This window comes from Mustela lutreola, chromosome X, assembly GCF_030435805.1.
Source record: "Mustela lutreola isolate mMusLut2 chromosome X, mMusLut2.pri, whole genome shotgun sequence".
Classification (NCBI taxonomy): domain Eukaryota; kingdom Metazoa; phylum Chordata; class Mammalia; order Carnivora; family Mustelidae; genus Mustela; species Mustela lutreola.
The window spans coordinates 61,068,382-61,088,848 of NC_081308.1; the positions used below are offsets into that span (position 1 = coordinate 61,068,382).

At 37.1% G+C, this 20,467-nt stretch overlaps 1 protein-coding gene across 9 annotated transcripts in view; it reads right to left on the reverse strand.

Annotated features, from left to right (window-relative positions):
* The window catches only part of OPHN1 (oligophrenin 1), a 593,829-nt gene that overhangs the window by 416,381 nt on the left and 156,981 nt on the right, over positions 1-20,467 (reverse strand). For all 9 annotated transcript variants that reach the window (XR_009350083.1, XM_059158456.1, XM_059158455.1 and 6 more), the window contains exon 3: positions 6,602-6,697. Coding sequence is in view for 7 of the 9 variants with exons in the window: in XM_059158456.1 (XP_059014439.1) it covers positions 6,602-6,697 (96 nt within the window). In the remaining 2 variants the exon portion in view is untranslated. The remainder of the gene's footprint in view (positions 1-6,601; positions 6,698-20,467) is intronic.

Sequence of the window (20,467 nt, forward strand, 5' to 3'; positions counted from 1 at the left end):
AATTCTATACCTGAAACTAATATAATACTGTATGTTAACTGGAATTTAAATAAAAACGTGAAAAGAAAAAAATATATATGTATAAGGTTCTCCAGTGAGGTCCATCAGAATTTTTAGGATTAAGTCAAAACTTTTGGGAATCTGCCTAGGTCTCCTTCCTGATCTTTTCCCATCTGTGTCTTATTCCCCATAAACTTCAGGGTACAATCCAAAATATTTCATGAGGTATTCCAGGCCCCTCACTGTCTAACCCAGGCATCAACATCACAAACCCATCCACCCATCCACTGTATTTGGCCAATAGGTATGTTTTTCTTGGTTTGGATAATGTGGGTTTTTTTTTTTTTTTTCAGTTGAGTTATGTTAGTCACCATACAATACATCATTAGTTTTTTTTTTTAATTTTTATTGTTATGTTAGTCACCATAAAATACATCATTAGTTTTTGATGCAATGTTCTAAGATTCATGATTATGTACAACACCCAGCTCCATGCAATATGTGCCCTCTTTAATACCCACCACCAGGCTCACACATCACCCACCCCTACCCTCCAAAACCCTCAGTTTTTTGTTTCTCAGAGTCCATAGTGTTTTTATTTGACTTAACTGCTGACAATTAATACTATGCATAAAATATCTGGGTATAATTTTCTGAAAAAAAAATAAGAGATACTGTCAACATAGATGTACATTTTTAGATGGCAACAATCACTGGAGCCCATTCAAGATGCTGCTCTTAGATGTAGCATGTCTTTTTCTGTTTGTCACAAGTCCTACCTCTCATTACAAGCCACAGAGACAGAATATCAATTGCCATCCTATATCCAGTCTGATTTGCTCATTTCCATCACCTGCCAAAACTCGCATAGCCTTTATGCAACCTCTCCGGTCTTTATCTCTGACTCCCCCTCAACTTTTTCCTGTCACATTCAGTGTCTTCCAGTTTTAAGAAAGATATAATTTTACTCCCCTCAACTGTACTTTTGTATATTTGTTTTCTCTGTTGTTTTTTCTTAATTCTCATTCATCCTTTAGAAATCCAACTCAGATCAGGACCAGGACAGGAGAAAGGCAAATTGCAAAATTTGGGAGGCACTCACAAAATGGTGCCCACCTGCACTTTGCATGAACCTGAGAATAAGTGCTTTCTTAAATTTCAGCCCTAGCATCCTCACTTGCCTCACCCTAGCCTTGCATCTAACTTCGGTTATCATTTCCCTGAAAAGCCTTCCTTGTTTATTCTCCCTATCTCACACACACATACACACACACACACACACACACACCGCTGTGGAATAGGGGCTACTGTGTGCCTACCTCTATCATAGTACTTATTATATTGTCTTGCAATTGTCTGTATACTCATCTGCCTCCTTTAACAGACTGAGATCCTCGAGGACAGGGAGATTCATTGTATCTCTGAGTCCCCAGTCTATGGCATTTAGTGGATACTTTCCACCTATTTACTAATGAACAAATGCATAGCAGGGTTCCTCAGAAAAGAGCAAGGAGGTTCTCTGATGCCTATGTGGAAAGCACCCACCTTTCTTGCTCCTAGTACTGCAATGATATAGGAAGTTATTTGCATATATTTCTTCCCAAAACTTAACTGAATGGAATTTCCATGATGGCAGGATTCATAGCAGGTGCTCAATAAAAATTAGTTGAATAAATCAGTTGGGCTTTAGGAGACTTTGGTTCTGGCACTATCTTCAACAATCACTAGCCCAACTCTGGACATCAGTTTCCCTATCTGTAGGATTGGCAGGAGTTGTGGTGGGAGGGTTAGTAAACCAGCTTAGTATATTCTCATTTTTTCCCTCTCTCACTGTGTATGTGTGTATGTGTGTGTGCACACATGCTCGCATTCACCTGTCTCTGCCTCTCTCTCATCAGTTTATGTAAAGTGCTTAAAACAAGATGTGGTACTTGGTAAGCACTCTGAAAGTATCAGCTTATTTTTTTTCACCTGGAAATGCAATTCTTCAAGTAAATTCTTAACCTGCTTCATTTGAGCTTTGGTGGATAGGAGAAATTGAGGATCCAAGGAACAGTTTGAAAAAACCTGAAAACTGACATGGGGTTCCAAAATGCTCACTGATGACTGTGTAGGAATCAGAGCCTGGGGCTCCATTACAGAGATTCCGATTCATTTGATCTAAGAGAGGTCCTGAAACTCTGGATCAATAAGAGCTTCAGGTCACTCTGACACATATTAGAAATAACTAAGCTAGATACTCTCTAATGTTCTTGGAATATTAATATTTTATTTTACCTTTTCCTTCATAGTTATTCAAGAAATATAACTTCAAACTGAGATTTTCCAAAACTTAGTTTCTACCACCTTCCTGGTAACAACTATGAGATACTGAGCACCAATCATAAGTCAGACACTGAGCCTAATGATTTACATATACTCTCTGGTATATGTACTTAACTGGTTTATATCCCACAGTCCATGTGAAATAGATTATACTTCCTGCTTTACAGATGAGGAAAACAGAGGCCCAATAAGCTTGGGTAATATTGCTAAGATACCATAGCTAAGAAATCTGATGTATACACAAAACTACCTAAACACCTGAAATTTCCTTTGGTTACTAAGATATAGAGGTAGAGAAAAAGCCACACAATGCCAATTGAAGGCATAGATGTCTTGCTCTAGAGCAGGGACAAATGTCATCAGGGCAGTGAGACACTTCCTCTCACTTGTCCCTATTACATACAGACTACTCAAGTTAGTTACTAGTGCTGATTATCAAGGGAAGGGACTCTTCAGAGAAGTCTCAGGTTTTACTCACATCCTCTAGGAATCACTTCTATCTCTGTTAGACAACTGGTATCTACAAGGGAGTTAATGGTACTGAGTTGCATTTTGCAGCCATCAACAAAATTCATTATGAAAAGCACTTCAAGGTTCTCTTCACAGATAATATGAAATCTAAATCTCAACCCAAAATTCTATTATAACTGTACTTTTACCAATTTTTCTGGTTAAACAGAAGATCTATCCACTCTGGGCTAGTAGTGTTGACAATTAGAGGGTATGGCACACTCTCCCATCTCAGCTTCCAACACAACTGTTCTTTCCTAGCAGTGCCCTCCCAGTAGGATCGCTAATATTTCTTCTCAAAGCCTACAAAGAGCATCACCTTAAACTGTTGGAGCACTGGTTGTTCTTCTCACTACTACCACAAATCCCAGTTCTCAAAATGGCATACCCAACAAAGATGACTATGTCAGGCCACTTAAAATCTCAAAATCTTTTTTCAGTCCCCATCAATAAAGGTCAATTCATGATTCATCATCCCTAAAGGCAATGACCAGATGATAATTATGAGTTACTGGACTTGGCAGGCAAATGGTAACTGAGTTAAAGTGTTATTGTAAAGCACACATTAAGAAGCAAATGTGTCACAGCTAGCAAACTTACATGGAGCTCACAAACACCCACAAGAACATGGTATCACTGGGGGGTGTTGTTTTGTTTATTTATATTGTTTTATTTTGTTTATAAGCCATCATGCTCAAACTCACACACCTTTTTCCTAAATGGCACTGGTTGACATTTATGGTAAGGTAGGTGTTGTACCCTCAGTGGGCCCACCCCTACAGCTCCTTAGGCATTGGTCTCATCCTTTCAAATCTAGTGGGAGGCCACAGGGCCTCTAGACTCTAGGCATCTGATAGAAATGGCAACCCTGATGATCTCTGGATTGGCTTCAGAGTCCTTCTTCTCTTGTCATTGAAAAATAGTGCATGTTCATAGCCAAATAGCTGTATGGTCGGGTCTTACAGGGTCTAAGAAGTCAAAGAGTCTTCCTTCATTTTGTCCCATTTTTTTGTTTCCTATAGTCCACCACACCCTTGGTGTTCTCTTTCAAACACACTGTCATTTTTTTGTAATATGGACAGGAAGAGAAATGTCCACATCTTGAAATTCTTGTTCCATTTTGTTTAATAATTCCATCTTTAATTCATTTTTCTCCCCTTAGTTTTTAGTAGAAACAGGGGGAACCAAGCCATTCTTTTAACACTTTGCTTAGAAATTTCCTCAGCCAAACATTCAATTTTTTCAGTCGGAAAACACTACCTTCCACAAAACACCAGAATATAAACACAGTTCAGCCAAGTTCTTTGCCTACTTTATAACAAGGATTGCTTTTCTCCATTGTCTAATAACATGTTGTTCATGGAAACTTTCTCTAAGGCTCGCCTCTTTTCTTTCTGAACTCTCACCACAATTGCCTTTAAAATTCCATTCATGGCAATCTAAGCTTTTCTTAGCATGCACTTCCAAACTTTTACAGATTCCTCCCATTACTTAATTCCAAAGCTACCTCATTTTTAGGTATGTGGTACAGCAACACCCCAACTTTTCAGTACCAATTTCTTCTGCCTTACTAAGTTTAGGATGCTATAACAAACTACTATAGACTGGGTGGCTTATAAACAAGAGAAATTTATCTCTCACATTTCTGGAGGTTGGAAATCTGAGAACACGGTGTCAACATAGTTAGGTTCTGGTGAGAGCCCTCTTCAAGGTTGCAGACTGACAACTTCTTGTGTATCTTCACATGATGGAAGGAAGGTAAAAGAGCCCTCTGGTGTCTCTTTTATGAGGACACTAATCCCATTCATGAGGGGTTCCACCTTCATGGCCTAAGTACCTCCCAAAGACTCCAGCTCTTAATACCACCATATCAGGGGTTAGTATTTCAACGTGTGAATTTTGAGAAGGACACAGAAACATTCAGTCCATTGCAAAGCACAAAAAAAGCAAATATTATATTAACAATGATTAAACAGTTAACATGTATTTAGGCACTGTGCACACTTGGCATTGATCATCTCATCCCTATTTCCATATGAGAAAAATTTACACTTAGAAGGGGAGTCACCTACCCAGGTGATAAGTTCATTATTACACAGATAATAATTTCCAAAGCTAGAGTTCAAATTTGGGCTATCTGACTCTCAAGCCCATGATATTAATTTTTAAATAAGTCATGCCCTTAGACAAAAATAGATTTATAAAATTAAAATGAAGTGAATAAATAATATAAATGCAAATGTGTGCTTCATTATTTATACCACCATATTTACTAAAAGTCATCAATCTTAGTCTCACAAAAGTACTCACTGATGTATTATTTATAATAGTGAAAAACTGGAAATAAGCTAAATAGCTGAATACTATATAAAGTATGGCTCCTATAATAAAAAGATCTGAATGCATCCATTATATTTTTTTACTCAGCAAACATGTACTGAGCATCTACTATATGTTAGGTACTCCTCTACACACTGGGGAAACAGCAGTGAATAAAAACAATTCCCTTGCCCCCGCCACCATGAAATATACAAAGAATTTTAAATGCTATCAGAAGATGATTATGATAAAATGTTAGGTTAAAAAGATAAAACTATGTATTTAGCATGAACTAAATTGCATACACATAAAAGAGATACATGTACAAAAGAGAGTTAAAATATAATATGCCAATAGCATTCAATACATTGTTTCTGTACTGGAATATCTTACTATCATAGGTAATTTTATACTTTTATATACGATTCATATTTACTATAATGACCATTAAATAATAATACATTTTTATATTTTAATGCTGGGGTTCATAAATACAACTGCCTAACTAACTTGTTTCAGTGACATTAAAGCATTCGCAATAGTTCTGTGGTTCAATGATCTTGTCTAGCAAATGCTTTACATGAATTCTTTAACTTGCTGGTTACCAAACTTTTTCTTAAATGACCAGAGCAAATATTTTAGTCTCTGCCACTTCTATTCAATTTTGTTGTCCTACCACAAAAGTACCCTTAGACAATATTTTTCCCTTAGACAATATTTAAATGAATAAATGTAGCTGTGTTCCAACAAAACCTTAATTTATCGAAAAACAGTGGCAGGCAAGATTTGGGCCAAGGGCCAGAGTTGGCCAACAACACTTTAACTTCATAGTAACTAACACAAAAACAAAGTTCTTTAACTTCCACTGTTCAATCTCTTCCTAGTAACACTCTTGATATTAATATTAACCACATATTATAGATGACAAGACTAAGGCTCAGAAAAAGGAAGTATCTGTCCAATATCACACAACTCACACAGTGAGTTGTTAAATTCAATTCCCAAGAGGTTATGTCAAATGTCCTGTTGTCGGAAAAGCTGGACCTATATAAATGCTACTTTTAAACATTCTAGAGTTTATTCCTTGGAGGACTGTTACTCTAAATCATTTTGGAATTTTTTTCAAAAAAAAATCACCTTTACTTTATCCTTCACAAAAATATCTATTTTCATGTATTAGATTCTTTAAAGAAAAAGTCCCTTGCAGACTGACTGAGTCAAAGACCTCAGTGGAGGCTTAAGGGATATCTTTTTATTGCTTTTGTGTGAGAGGGGAATGGGACTGGAAAACAGTGTTTCTCTATCCTTCTTAAGCAGCCTCCCATGAGATTGGCACTAGACCACAGAGGATGAAGATGTCCAAGTTTCCTGTATCCAGAAACCTAGGAGACTCATGGTTTCAGAACTGCCTCAAGAGGCACAAGGCCACATGCAGCTGAAGACTTACCAATGTTAATCTCATCATCAGTCAGAGTGTCTCCAATAAAATCAAACTGAAAGGACTGAAGTGTCTGAGAAAATTTCTGAACAGCTGAAGAATAATCTGCAAAGTAAGAGAAACAGAAGAAATTGTCAAGACTGTCCTTTAACTGATTTACTCATATCTGTTAGGGCTGATAGGACAAAAGCAAAGAGAAGTGCTCTCAGTAGTTAGCAACTTGCATTTAATAAAGTTAAACAATGAATTTTGGAACACTGAAAAAATAAAATAAAATTTAAAAAATAAATAATTAAAGTTTAACAAAATATTAAAACTTCAGTAGAAGATTCGAGGAACTAAACCCATTAAAGAGGAAGGAGGGCAGTTTAGTGAAGTCCTTCTTTTAAATTATGAGATATGTTTTAATCTCAATTCCTGTCCTCTCTGACTCCTTCTATCCAAAGCCCATAAGAATTAAAACTACTTAGTTTTACTCCTTAAAGAGTCTCCTTAAGCATTAATTGAGCACCAATTATGGGCAATGGACTAAATGTTTTCTTACCGCTCACCAAACAAATACCCACAAACATTCTACAAAGGAAAAAGCTGAATTTTGGAGTTGTGGTACTCAAGGGCCCTAAGCTAGCCAGCAGTGTCAAAAGTAGAAGCCAGACAGTCTTTCTGTTTCTCTAGGGCCTTTTCCATGGCAACACAGGCACAACTTGGATATTTTACACATTAACCATATGGCAGCCTGGGTTAGGTTACGATCAGGCAGGACAACAAATTTAACTTGTTCACAGAGTATTCAGCAAGGGACCTTACCTGAAGTAAGGAAGCAATTAATGAAAAACTTCAGGGTCGTAAGGCCAGACAAATGCTTATATTTTGGGGGAATAATTTTAAATTTTATTAAATGAAAGTCTAATGAAGGTACAAAATTAAATAATATTTAGCTAGCCTTTTGACATATCTCTAGTGAAATTTTAAAAATATTTCCTTCACAAAGAGGTCCAGCCACTCTCCAGCCTTGCTACTCTCAGTGGTTCTCAGAGCAGAATCATTATCACCTGGAAGCTTTATGGAAATACACATTCCCAGATCAAACCCCAGACTTACTGAATCACAAAATGCAGTTTCATATAATCCCTAGGGGATTCATATGTCCTTTAATGTTCAAGGAGCACTGCTCTCATTAATTAAAGTAATCCATTAGACCATCTTCTAGGAAAGCTCAAAATTTTGGTTATTTTTGGTTCCTTTTTTTTCTATTTCTTCTTTAACTCCATAGTTTCATCATCCTCCACCTTTACATCTATGAGATACATAGGTCTATGAGAGTTTTTGCTCTCAGACCAACAGAAAGGGAGACAATACAGACAATATCTATTCCTTTCAATAAAAAGCTAACATGGTTAAGCACAAACACAATAAAACATGTTCAGACCTTTGGTTGGAACAGATTAACCTGCCTAGAATTTTATTGCCATCTTGTTTACATCCCATTTCCAGAAAAGCTTATTTTCAGTATTTAGAGCCTTGAGCCTTTGAACACATCATTGGCAAGAAGGAGGTAGAGAGAGGAGGACGTGAAGCAGAAGTAGCAGAGAGAGAAGCAGGAGAAAGAGGAGAAGGAGGAGAGGAGTGCCTCGGTGGCTCAGTCAGTTAGCACGGCGCCTGGTACACCGGTGTTCAATACATGGTAGCTTTCGTTTTACTAATACTTAATACATTAACTGGAGACAAATAAAGGATCAGTGACTTTAAAAAAAAAAAAGTGTCTGACTCATGATTTCATCTCAGGTCATGATCTCATGGGTAGTGGGATTGAGCCCTGTTTCAGGTTCCAAGCTCAGCATGGAGTCTGCTTGAGAATTTCTCTCTCCCTCTCCCTCTGCCCCTCCCCCCACTTGCTCTCTCTCTCTCTCTCTCTCTCAAATAAATAAATAAATATTTTTTAAAAAGAAGAGAAAGAAGAAGAAGAAATGTTTTACAAAGAATAGGGACTGCAGACTAGGTTACCATGCCTTCACAAATTTCCACACTTTGCAGTAACATTTTCTACTTCAAATCTGGTCCACACCAATGTATTTTTCATATTTCATCAGCAAAGAGAATGCAAAACTGGCTCCATGGCTGGAAAATAATAACTTTTCTCTGGTCTCCTTGGCCAGCAGCAGAAAAGGACAAGCCCCATGTGCTTTCTGTGTCACTCAAGGAAATTAAATAAGAATATTCTTTATATTGCCCTTTCACAAATACCTGGATTCTTTCAGTTTTTTTCTTGATAAAACAAGGTATAGTCAATAACCACTCCTCTTTTAGAATTATCTGAACATCTCAGAAACCACAAATATTATGATTTTTTTACAGTTATATTATTTTGTAAGTGAAGCCATGGGATAAGAAAGGAGCTGCATTAATTTCCATTTTCATTATTTGCACCAACTTCTATTCTCCAGACCTTTGGTCTGATTGAAAACACTACTTTACATTTGCACAGAGCTTGAAAAAGTTTATGAAGGACTTACCAAAAGCACTCTCATTTATTCCTCTTGAATACACAAAGGTAGGTATTACCATATTTACCTTATAAACAAACAAAAAACGAGACAATGCAGAGACAAATCACATTCACAAATATGAACAAGCATAAATTAGGAGCTCTTCATTAAAAGAAAGTCTCATATATTCAGCCTCTGTACTAAGAAAAGTGTCAGGAATGAGCCATGTATTTCAGATAAATGAGTTGGGTAACTATTGGACTCCAAAGAATCAATAGATAACATAGAAATGCTTGTTATGTATGAGGCCTTTATTTCCTTATTAAAATAAAATTTACTACATCATTCTAGACCATGTAAATTCATTATTTTATCTTCCCTAATACTTCTGCATCCCTGTCCACCAAGCTTCTATCTCATAATTGTTCAAGATATCTTTGAGGATTCTCTCTACACCACCTTCTTATTCATGGGATTTCTATGTTTTTCCCTCACTCCTTCTAGAATGTAGCTGGATAGTTTATTTTAGGCAACTGAAGTTTTCTGGGAATACGGTAGAATAAACAGGATTAATTAGGCAGGTAATTAATGCTGTACAGAAACCAATTTACTTATCACTCTTCTGTTCTATGGAATCATAATGGAATATACTCTTATATCTAGATTACTTTGGTCTGCACAATATCTTAGAAATTCATCTATCTGTAATTCATTATTTTTGTTGCTGAGTAGGTTCCATTGGATAAATATACCATTATTCATTCATTCACCTATTTATGGACATTGTGCTGTTTCTAGTTTTTCACTATTGTGAAGAATGTTACTTTAAAAATTCATGTATAAATCTTTCTAGGACATACATTTTTACTTATCTTGGGTAAATACATAAGGGTCCAATAAATGGGTTTTAAGATTAGTTGTAAGTGTATCTTACAACATATAAGAAAATGTCATAGGAACAATGCAAAAGGCAAGGGAAGCAAGGGAAAAAATGAACTACTGGGATTTCATCAAGATCAAAAGCTTTTGCACAGCAAAGGAAACAGTGAACAAAATCAAAAGACAACTGACAGAATGGGAGAAGATATTTGCAAACGACATATCAGATAAAGGACTAGTGTCCAGAATCTATAAAGAACTTAGCAAACTCAACACCCAAAGAACAAAGAATCCAATCAAGAAATGGGCAGAGGACATGAACAGACATTTCTGCAAAGAAGACATCCAGATGGCGAACAGACACATGAAAAAGTGCTCCATATCACTCGGCATCAGGGAAATACAAATCAAAACCACAATGAGATATCACCTCACACCAGTCAGAATGGCTAAAATCAACAAGTCAGGAAATGACAGATGCTGGCGAGGATGCGGAGAAAGGGGAACCCTCCTACACTGTTGGTGGGAATGCAAGCTGGTGCAGCCTCTCTGGAAAACAGCATGGAGGTTCCTCAAAATGTTGAAAATAGAACTGCCCTATGACCCAGCAATTGCACTATTGGGTATTTACCCTAAAGATACAAATGTAGTTATCCAAAGGGGCACATGCACCCGAATGTTTATAGCAGCAATGTCCACAATAGCCAAACTATGGAAAGAACCTAAATGTCCATCAACAGATGAATGGATCAAGAAGATGTGGTATATATACACAATGGAATACTATGCAGCCATCAAAAGAAATGAAATCTTGCCATTTGCAACAACATGGATGGAACTAGAGCGTATCATGCTTAGCGAAATAAGTCAAGCAGAGAAAGACAACTATCATATGATCTCCCTGATATGAGGAAGTGGTGATGCAACATGGAGGCTTAAGTGGGTAGAAGAAGAATAAATGAAACAAGATGGGATTGGGAGGGAGACAAACCATAAGTGACTCTTAATCTCACAAAACAAACTGAGGGTTGCTGGGGGGAGGGGGTTTGGGAGAAGGGGGTGGGATTATGGACATTGGGGAGGGCATGTGATTTGGTGAGTGCTGTGAAGTGTGTAAACCTGGTGATTCACAGACCTGTACCCCTGGGGATAAAAATATATGTTTATAAAAAATTAAAAAATTAAAAAAAAAAAGAAAATGTCAAACTGTTTTCCAAAGTCAATGTACTATTTTGTACTCTTATAACAATATATGAGAATTTCAATTGATCCACATATCTTCCAACATCTGGTAACTTACCTTAAAATCTTTTTAGTAAAGTATTGCAGACATACAATGTTATATTAGTTTTATGTTTACAACATAGTGACTCAATAACTCTATACATTATGCTATGCTCACAAGTATAGCTACCATCTGTCACCATATAATGCTATTAAAACGCCACTCACTATATTCCCTATGTCGTACCTTTCATCCCAGTGATTTATTCATTCCATAGCTACAAGCCTGCACCTCCCACTCTCTTTCACTCATTTTGCCCATTCCCCCACTCACCTCTAGTCTGGCAACCACCAGTTCCTTCTCTGTGTTTGTGGGTCTGTTTCTGCTCCTTTTTTCCCCACTATGAGTGAAATCATATGATATTTGTCTTTCTCTGACCTATTTCACTTAGCATAATCCTCTCTAGCTCCATCCATGTTGTAATAAATGGCAATATTTCATTCCTTTTTATGGCTGAGTAATATTTCATTGTATGCATATACCACATCTCCTTTATCCATTCGTCCATTGATGGACACTTGAGTTCCTTCCATATCTTGCCTATTGTGAATAAAGCTACACTAAAAATCTGATAACTGACTTTTTAATTTTAACCATTTCAATGGCTGTGTGGTGGTATCTCACTATAGTTTTAGTTTGCATTTTCTTGATGACTAATGGTGCTAAGTAGTTTATCATTTACTTGTTGGGTATTTATCTTTTTTCATGAAGGGTCTGTTAAAATTCTTGCCAGTTTTATAACTGGATTTTTGTCTTCTTATTGCTGAGCTCCTGACGTATAAGACTTCTTTATAAATCCTGGATACAACTTTTTTCTGTAATATATATTATAAAAAACAGATTATATAATATATATGACAGATTATATAATATATATGATATTCTCTAATAAACTAAAGGTTTAAGAATCTAAGGATCCTCTGTTCAAGATAAAAGACTAAATCTTGATAATACCAGTGTACTTTGCTGTGCATTAAGTATAGTCAATCAGATCACTCTTTCCCCAGCTCTGCTGTAGCACTGAAAATCAACAGTATCACAACAATGATAGCTGTGAAAACCAACAGGCTAGCAGCCACCAGAGAGGGCAGAATGGGGCTGGAGTTTCACAAGGCTGCACTCTTACAGAACTATCACTATTTGTCCATTTTAACAGGTCCTGAAGGCTCCATTCTTAAGGCTTGTCTCTGTCTTAACCTAAAGCTCATTCTGTATAAACAGTGCTTGGGGGGGGCATTTGTCAAAAATAATCATCTCAAGTTTTTAAAATTGTAGTAGCCCAAAGGAAATGTAAAAGTTGGAGTTATCAAGAGGTTGACCAAAATATTTGCTTGCATATATAAATTGTGATTTATAAGAAATATATATTTGATCAATTCAGATGCCTAGAATATATTTCTCATATATATTTTGTCTTCATCCACCATTCCCAGCTCACAGCTCCCAAAACCCTTGAAATTTCCTAAGTGATGACAGCCATGAAATTGCCTTTTGTTAGGTTAATGGCATGACTTTTAGACCAACCTAAAAATGGGGACTGGTTGTCAGGACAACTAACCATGTGAGTAGAGCATTAGACCTCTCATTCTCACTCTCATTCTCACTCCCCTGACCTCTGGAGGGAGAGAGGCTGGAGGTTGAATCAACCACCAATGAATGATCAATCATGCCTATGTAACAAAACCTCCATAAAAACCCAAAAGAAACTTCCAGATTAGTAAACATGTAGAGAAGTGGGGAGAATGGTATGCTCAGACAGGGCATGGAAGCTCCACACCCTTCTCCCATAATATGCCTTATATATACCTTCTATATGGCTGTTCTTATGTTATATTCCTTTATAATAAAACTGTATTCTAGTAAGTAAAATATTTCTTTGAGTTCTGTGAGTCTTTCTAGAAAATTAATCAAACCTAATAAGGGCATTGTTGGAACCTCTAGTTTACAGCCAGTTGATCAAAAGAACTGGACTTGTGACAGACATCTGAAAGCATTAGTGCAGTGTTGTACAACTGAAAACTTAACCTGTAGAATCTGGTTTCCAGGGAGATAGTGTCATCTACCTGGTATTGATATGATATATGATAGTAGTACATGATATATCATGATATATTATATCATGATATGATATGATATGATATATGATAGTAGGACATCTACCTGGTATTCAGAGAATTGCTTGTTAGTGTGGGGAATCCACTCCCAAAAATACATTGGAATTGGGTCCAGGAACCCAAAATGCTTCATAAAGATTTAGAGAATGACAATTTGGAGAATAACATGTGCACATGACCTATGCAAAGCAACAACCTATCCCTAAAAAAATCTAGAAAGACATGTGCATGTGAAGGTATGTGTGCACACCCCAGGCTGTGTCTATGTCCATGAAAGGTTTGAGATGGACCCAGTCGCTCACTTCTATCTGAACTGAAGGCCCTGAACAAGCAGGGAGAGAATGGTAGGCAGAGTTGCAAACTGACATAACATACACCAACACAGCCCTTCACCAAAGGCTAGGAAACTTGCTGCCTCAAGGTATCTCATGGAATCCTTATCCAATCAGTAGGTGATCACTAAGCTAAACTACCAAAGACTTCAGCAGTTAAACACAATAAAAATATAGAATTTAATACAGAATTTGTTCAAGAAGGAAAACAAGGAAACAACAACACATAAACCATGGGGAAAGAGAGAGGTTCTCATTTCAAGAATTGTCACATTACATAATATTAAATGCATACTTTTCAATAAGAAATTAGGAGATACACAGAAACAGGAAACTTTGACTAACTAAAAAAAAAAAAAAAAAATGTAATCAAGAGAAACTGTCCATGAGGAAGCCCAAACATTGGGTTTACTAGACAAAGATTTTAAATGAGCTATTCTAAATATATTCAAAGAATCAAAGAGCACCATATCTAAAAAAACTAAAGGAGAAAATGAGAAAAATGTCTCAACAAATACAGAATATCAATAGTGAATTGAAGAATACTTTTAAAGAATCCACTAAAAATTCTGTAGTTAAAAAAACACAATAACAGACATGGAAAATTTACTATATAACCTTAAGATTAGAATTGGGCAGACAGAAGAATCAGTGAAGCTAAATAGAGGTCAACTGAGACTACCAAATCTACAGAACAGAAAGAAAAAAGAAGGCAGAAAAATCAACAGACTCTCAGAGACCTATAAGGCACCATAAACATAACAACACACACAATGGGAACCTAGAATAGGAAAGGGAGACGAAGAAAGAATATTTGCCACATTTGATAAAAATTAAAAATCATCTTCATTCCCAAAAAGCTCAATAAACACCTAAAGAAAGATAAACTCAGACATACATACCTAAAACTATCACAGTCAACTGCTGAAAGATAGAGACAAAATCTTTTAAAAAGGCAAAAGAAAAAACTCTTCATCAACAAGGAATCCTCAGAAAGATTACCAGCTGAATTTTTCATCAGGAATCATGAAGGATCAGACAGTAAAGTAGCATACTCAAAATACCAGGGTAGAGGGAACTATCAAGATAATGAGTAAGGGACAGGCGAGGCTAGGAAGTGGAAGACAGGTAGGGAGCTACATGACTAGTATCAAAGAAATCCCAGATGTGAAGAAATGTTATAGATGAGATTAACCAGAGAGAAGGGAAGGTAACAAATCCACCACTTTTGTTCTAAATATAGACAGGATAGTCCCATGATATTTACAAATCTATCATGTTTGTTTTTACATGTTATTGACAAGATATGGTCAGATTTCTATAAAAGACAGACCATAAAAGCCCTCAGTGGCAACCCATTCAGGACCTCTCTCACACTACAGAGCTCACACTACAGAGCTCCTTTTCTTTACTTTCTATTCTCAACTTTACTTAATAAATTTTCACCTCACTTCACCCTTTTGTGTCCAGGAAGATTCATTCCTCGACTCTGTGACACAAAAACCCTGCAACAATAATATTGTACATCTAGCAAAATTAAATTTCAAAAGTGAAGATATTCCCAGATAAACAAAAACTGAATTAGTTGCTAGTATATCTACCCTACACTAAATACTAAAGAGAGTCTACCAGGCTAAAATCAAAGATAAATAAACCAGTATTTGGGACTATGCAGTCAGAACAGAAAGACCCTAGGTTGGTCTAGACTGATGAATAAAATACAATAACTATCAAATCATCTTAAATACCCAAGAAATCAACCTCAACACTAACAGAACAAACTTCACAACTAAAGGGAGAGAAAAGACCACACTGAAGAAGGTAGGAAGTGGGGAGACATGGTTTGAGGGAGAAATGGATCATGTGTGCTGCAGATGAGAGGGAGCCATGGTCACAGAGAAGGGGGAGAGAGAAGCACACAAGGGAACACACAAGGAGAATGTTTTCCCAAAGCCATTGATTGGGGAATGTGTGGGGGGTTTTGAGTTTCCTGAGTTCTTGTAACCAGTAGGGCTTAAAGTTTGGAGTTTTGGATGTCGGCAGGGTTGGCTGGTATGAGACTGGAGGGAACTGCACCGCTGCTGGAGTGAGGGCAGGCAAAAAAAAAGGGGGGGGGGGAGGCAGACAGCCTGGAAAAAGCAATCTGAAAAATATCTGGGACACACAGAGGGGAGATTATTCATTCTACTGTGAGTGATTCCCTGAGAGACCTTGCTCACAGAGATGTTTCTGTGGGGACAAAAGAGCAGACTGGTCCCATTCCATTCCCTCTCCCCTTACCATAAACACAGAGCCATCTGCAGGAAGCAGCACAGGGCCTACACAGGTTGCCTGACTTGATTACAACAATTTTCACCTCTGTGCTCTGGCGGGACTACCCTGCTCAGTCAAGATTGTCTCAGTCCCAGCATGGCAGGACCCTCCCCCCCAAAGTCCAGCATAATCCCCTACCCACAACAGTTCCTTAAAGCATGCAGTATTAAAAGTCAACAGTCTTGACAGAATTAGAGCCCAAAGGTCAGTGGGCTGCTCCTGGTGAGAAGTAGTCAAAAAAAACCTTGAGGCAGACAACAGGGAAACAAAAATCTCAAAAATCTCTGGGGCACAAAGGGGAAGATTATTCACTCTTCTCAGAGTGCTTCTCTAAGAGGCAGCCTTCAGTGAGACACCTCTCCAGGAACAAAGAAGCTGGCTAGAGCCATTTCCCTTCCCCCTCCAGCATAAATGCAGAGATACCTGCAGGAAGGAGCTCAGGGCTGACACAGGTTGCCTAACTTGTTTATACCAACTCTTGGATCTCTGCACTTTGGTGGGACTGCCCTTCTCCATCAAGCTTGACCCAGTCCCAGAGTGCAGGCCATTCTCCCAGACCAGAAGAAAACCCTACTAACACCATGTCTCCTGACTAGAGTTCCAAATGCTTTCGTTCTAGATAAAATAGGATCCACTCTTTTTGCATGAGCGCACTGCAGCATACATAGTTAAAATTGCCACACTCTGGCCAAGGACTAAATACTGCCCACTGCAGGCAAGGAGAGGTTTACTAATGACTGGCATAAAATATAGAGCAGACAAAACATAACAACAGAGCAGAGAAGCACACACTCTGAAGTGCCAAGCCCAGGACACTACATGACCACTTCTTCATAAAGCCATTACTCTCAAGAACAGGAAACAGAACAGGCTTTTCTAACACACAGGAGAAGACAATGACTTAGACAAAATGATAAGATAGAGGAATTTATTGCAAATGAAAGAATAAGATGAGGTCTTGGGCAGAGTTCTAAACAAAGCATATATAAGTAACATAATTGATAGAGAATTTAAAGCAACATTCATAAGGATACTCACTGGACTTGAAAAAAGAATGGAAGGCAACTAGGAGAATTTTACCAAAGATATAAAAGTTAAAGAGGAATCATTCAGAAATGAACAATGCAATAACTGAGACTGGAAAGAAGCTTAATGCAATGAACAAAAGACTGAAAGGAGATTTATGAAACACAAGAATAGACTTAGTGATTCCATCAACTGTAATAACATTCATTTTACAGGAGTCACAGAAGAGGAAAAGAGAGAAAGATAGGCAGAATATTTATTTGAGGAAATAATAGGTAAAAAGTTCCTTAATTTAGGAAGGAAAGAGACATCCAGATCTAGAAGACAGTGAGAACACCCATTACAATTAACAAAAGCAGGTCAAAACCAAGATATGTTACAATTAAATATAGTAATAAAGGAAAAAAAAAACTCTTAAAAGCAGCAAGACAAAGGACGTCCCTAACTTACAAGACAAGATGCATAAGGATAACTGCTGCCCTAGCAACAGAAACTTGGCAAGCCAGAAGATAGTGGCATAATAAATTCAATGTACAGAATGAAAAAAAAAATCTGTAGCCAAGAATACCTATCCAGCAAGGCTATCATTCAGAAAGAAGAGTTAAAGGATTTCCCAAACAAAACCTAAAGAACTTCATGGTCACTAAACCAGCCCTGCAAGAAATATTAACGGGGATTCCTTGAGTGGAAATGAGAGGCCAAAACTGACAAAGACAAGAAAGGATCACAGAAATCTCCATAAACAATGACAAAACAAGTAAAAAAAAAATCACTAAATCCATATCAATAATTACCCTGAATGTAAATAGACAAAAGTTTCACGAAAAGATATAAGGTGGGATGCCTGGGTGGCCCAGTTGGTTAAGCGGCTGCCTTTGGCTCAGGCCATGATCCCAGCATCCTGGGATTGAGGCCCACATGGGCCTGCTGAGCAAGGAGCCTGCTTCTCCCCCTGCCACTCTGTCTGCCTGTGGGCACTCGCTATCTCTCTCTCTGACAAATAAATAAATAAAATATGTTTAAAAAAGATAAAAGGTGTCAGAATGGGAAAAAAAAAACCCTATATGTGGCTTACTCATTTAAGGCCTAAAGATGCCTGGGAGATTAAAAGAAAGGGGATGAAGAAATATTCATCATACAAATAGACATCAAAAGAAAGCTATTGGGATTGGGAGGGAGACAAACCATAAGTGACTCTTAATCTCACAAAACAAACTGAGGGTTGCTAGGGGGAGGGGGGTTCGTAGAAGGGGGGTGGGATTATGGACATTGGGGAGGGTATGTGCTTTGGTGAGTGCTGTGAAGTGTGTAAACCTGGCGATTCACAGACCTGTACCCCTGGGGATAAAAATATATTATATGTTTATAAAAAATAAAAAAATTTAAAATAAAAATTTTTTTTTAAAATTCTTTTTTTTTTTTTTAAGATTTTATTTATTTATTTGTAAGAGAGAGAGAGTGAGAGTGAGCACAGGCAGACAGAGTGGAAGGCAGAGTCAGAGGGAGAAGCAGGCTCCCTGCGGAGCAAGGAGCCCGATGCAGGACTCGATCCCAGGACGCCGGGATCATGACCTGAGCCGAAGGCAGCTGCTTAACCAACTGAGCCACCCAGGCGTCCCTAAAATAAAAATTTTTTAAAAAAAGAAAGCTATTGTATCAATACATATATTGGACAAATTCGACATTACAACAAAGACTGTAACAAGAGATAAAGAAGGGCAATACAGGGGCACCTGACGGCTCAGTGGGTTAAAGCCTCTGCCTCTGGCTCAGGTCATGATCCCAGGGTCCTCAGATCCAGCCCCACATTGGTCTCTCTCCTCAGCAGGGAGTCTGCTTCCTCCTCTCTCTCTGCCTGCCTCCTCCTACTTGTGATCTCTGTCTGTCAAGTAAATAAATAATAAATAAAATCTTAAAAAAAAAGAAGGGCACTACATAATCATAAAAGGGAAAGTCCAACAAGACTATCTAACAATTGTAAATGTTTATGCACCCAACATGGGAGGACCCAAATATATAAAATAATTAATAACAAACATAAAGGAATGCAATCATAATAATACAATAACAGTAGGGGACATTAACACCCCACTTACATCAATGGACAGATGATCTGAAGAGAACAAAAGGAAACAACTTTAAATGATGAACTGGACCACATGGATTTAACAAATAATATTCAGAACATTCCAACCTAAAGCAGCAGAATACACATTCTTTTCAAGTGCCCATGGGCCATTCTCCAGAACAGATCACATATTAGTTCACAAAACAATACACAATATATATGAAAAGACTGACTCATACCATGTATTGTTTTCTGACCACAAATCTATGAAACTTAAAGTCACCCACAAACCCAATGCGGCGCTTGATCCCAGGACCCTGAGATCACAACCAGAGTTAAAATCAGATGCTTAAGTGACTGAGCCACCCAGGTGCCCTTTGCATTTTTATTTATAAGGGATATTGATTTCTAGTATTCTATTGTTGTGATGTCTTTGTCTAGTTCTGGTATCAAGATAATACTGGACTCAAAAAATGAGTCAAGAAGTGTTGTCATGTAATTTATTTTGTGAAAATTTTAGGAAGGTTTAGTATTGATTCTTTTCTATGTGTTTTTGTAATGTTTACCAGTGAAGCCTTATTGCCCAGAGATTTTTTGTTTGGATAATTTTTTAGATTATTTATTCATTCTCATTTCTTGTCATATGTCTGTAAACATTTTCTATTTCTTTTTGAGTTAGTTTAAGTAATTTGTGTGTATCTAGGAATTTCCATTTCATCTACATTGTCTAATTTATTGGTGTCTAATTGTTCATAATATTCCTCTATAATGCTTTTTTATATGTCTCATCTTTCATTCCTGATTTTAGTAATTTGAATCTTTTCCCTTTTTCTTCTTGGTCCTTTTAACTAAAAGCTTTTTAAATTTGATGATTTGGTTTCATTGCTTTTATTAATTTTTCTATTATCTTATTTTCTAATCCCTTTTATTATTTCATTCCTTCTGCTTGCCTTGTGTTAATAATTCCTTCTTTTTCTAGTTTCTCCTGATATAAAAGTATGTTGTTGATTTCAGATATCTCACATATTTCTGATATTTCTCCTTTTGTAACTTGAAACCATGTATCTTCCTGTATAAATTGTGTTAATTTTATTGCAGAAGTTTTGTATGTTGTATTTTTGTTTCTATTTATCTCATAGTATTTTCTAATTTATCTTGTGGTTTCTTCTTTGATCCCTTGGTTATTTAGAAGTGTGTTAAATTTCCACATATCTGTGAATTTCCAAATTCTTTCCTGTTGATTTTTTAAAATTATTTTTTGTTTGTGTGGTTTTTTACTTATTTGAGATAGAGATTGTGAGAGAGAATGAGATCTTGCACAGGGAAGAGGGGGAAGGACTCCATCTCAGGACCCTGGAATCATGATCTGAGT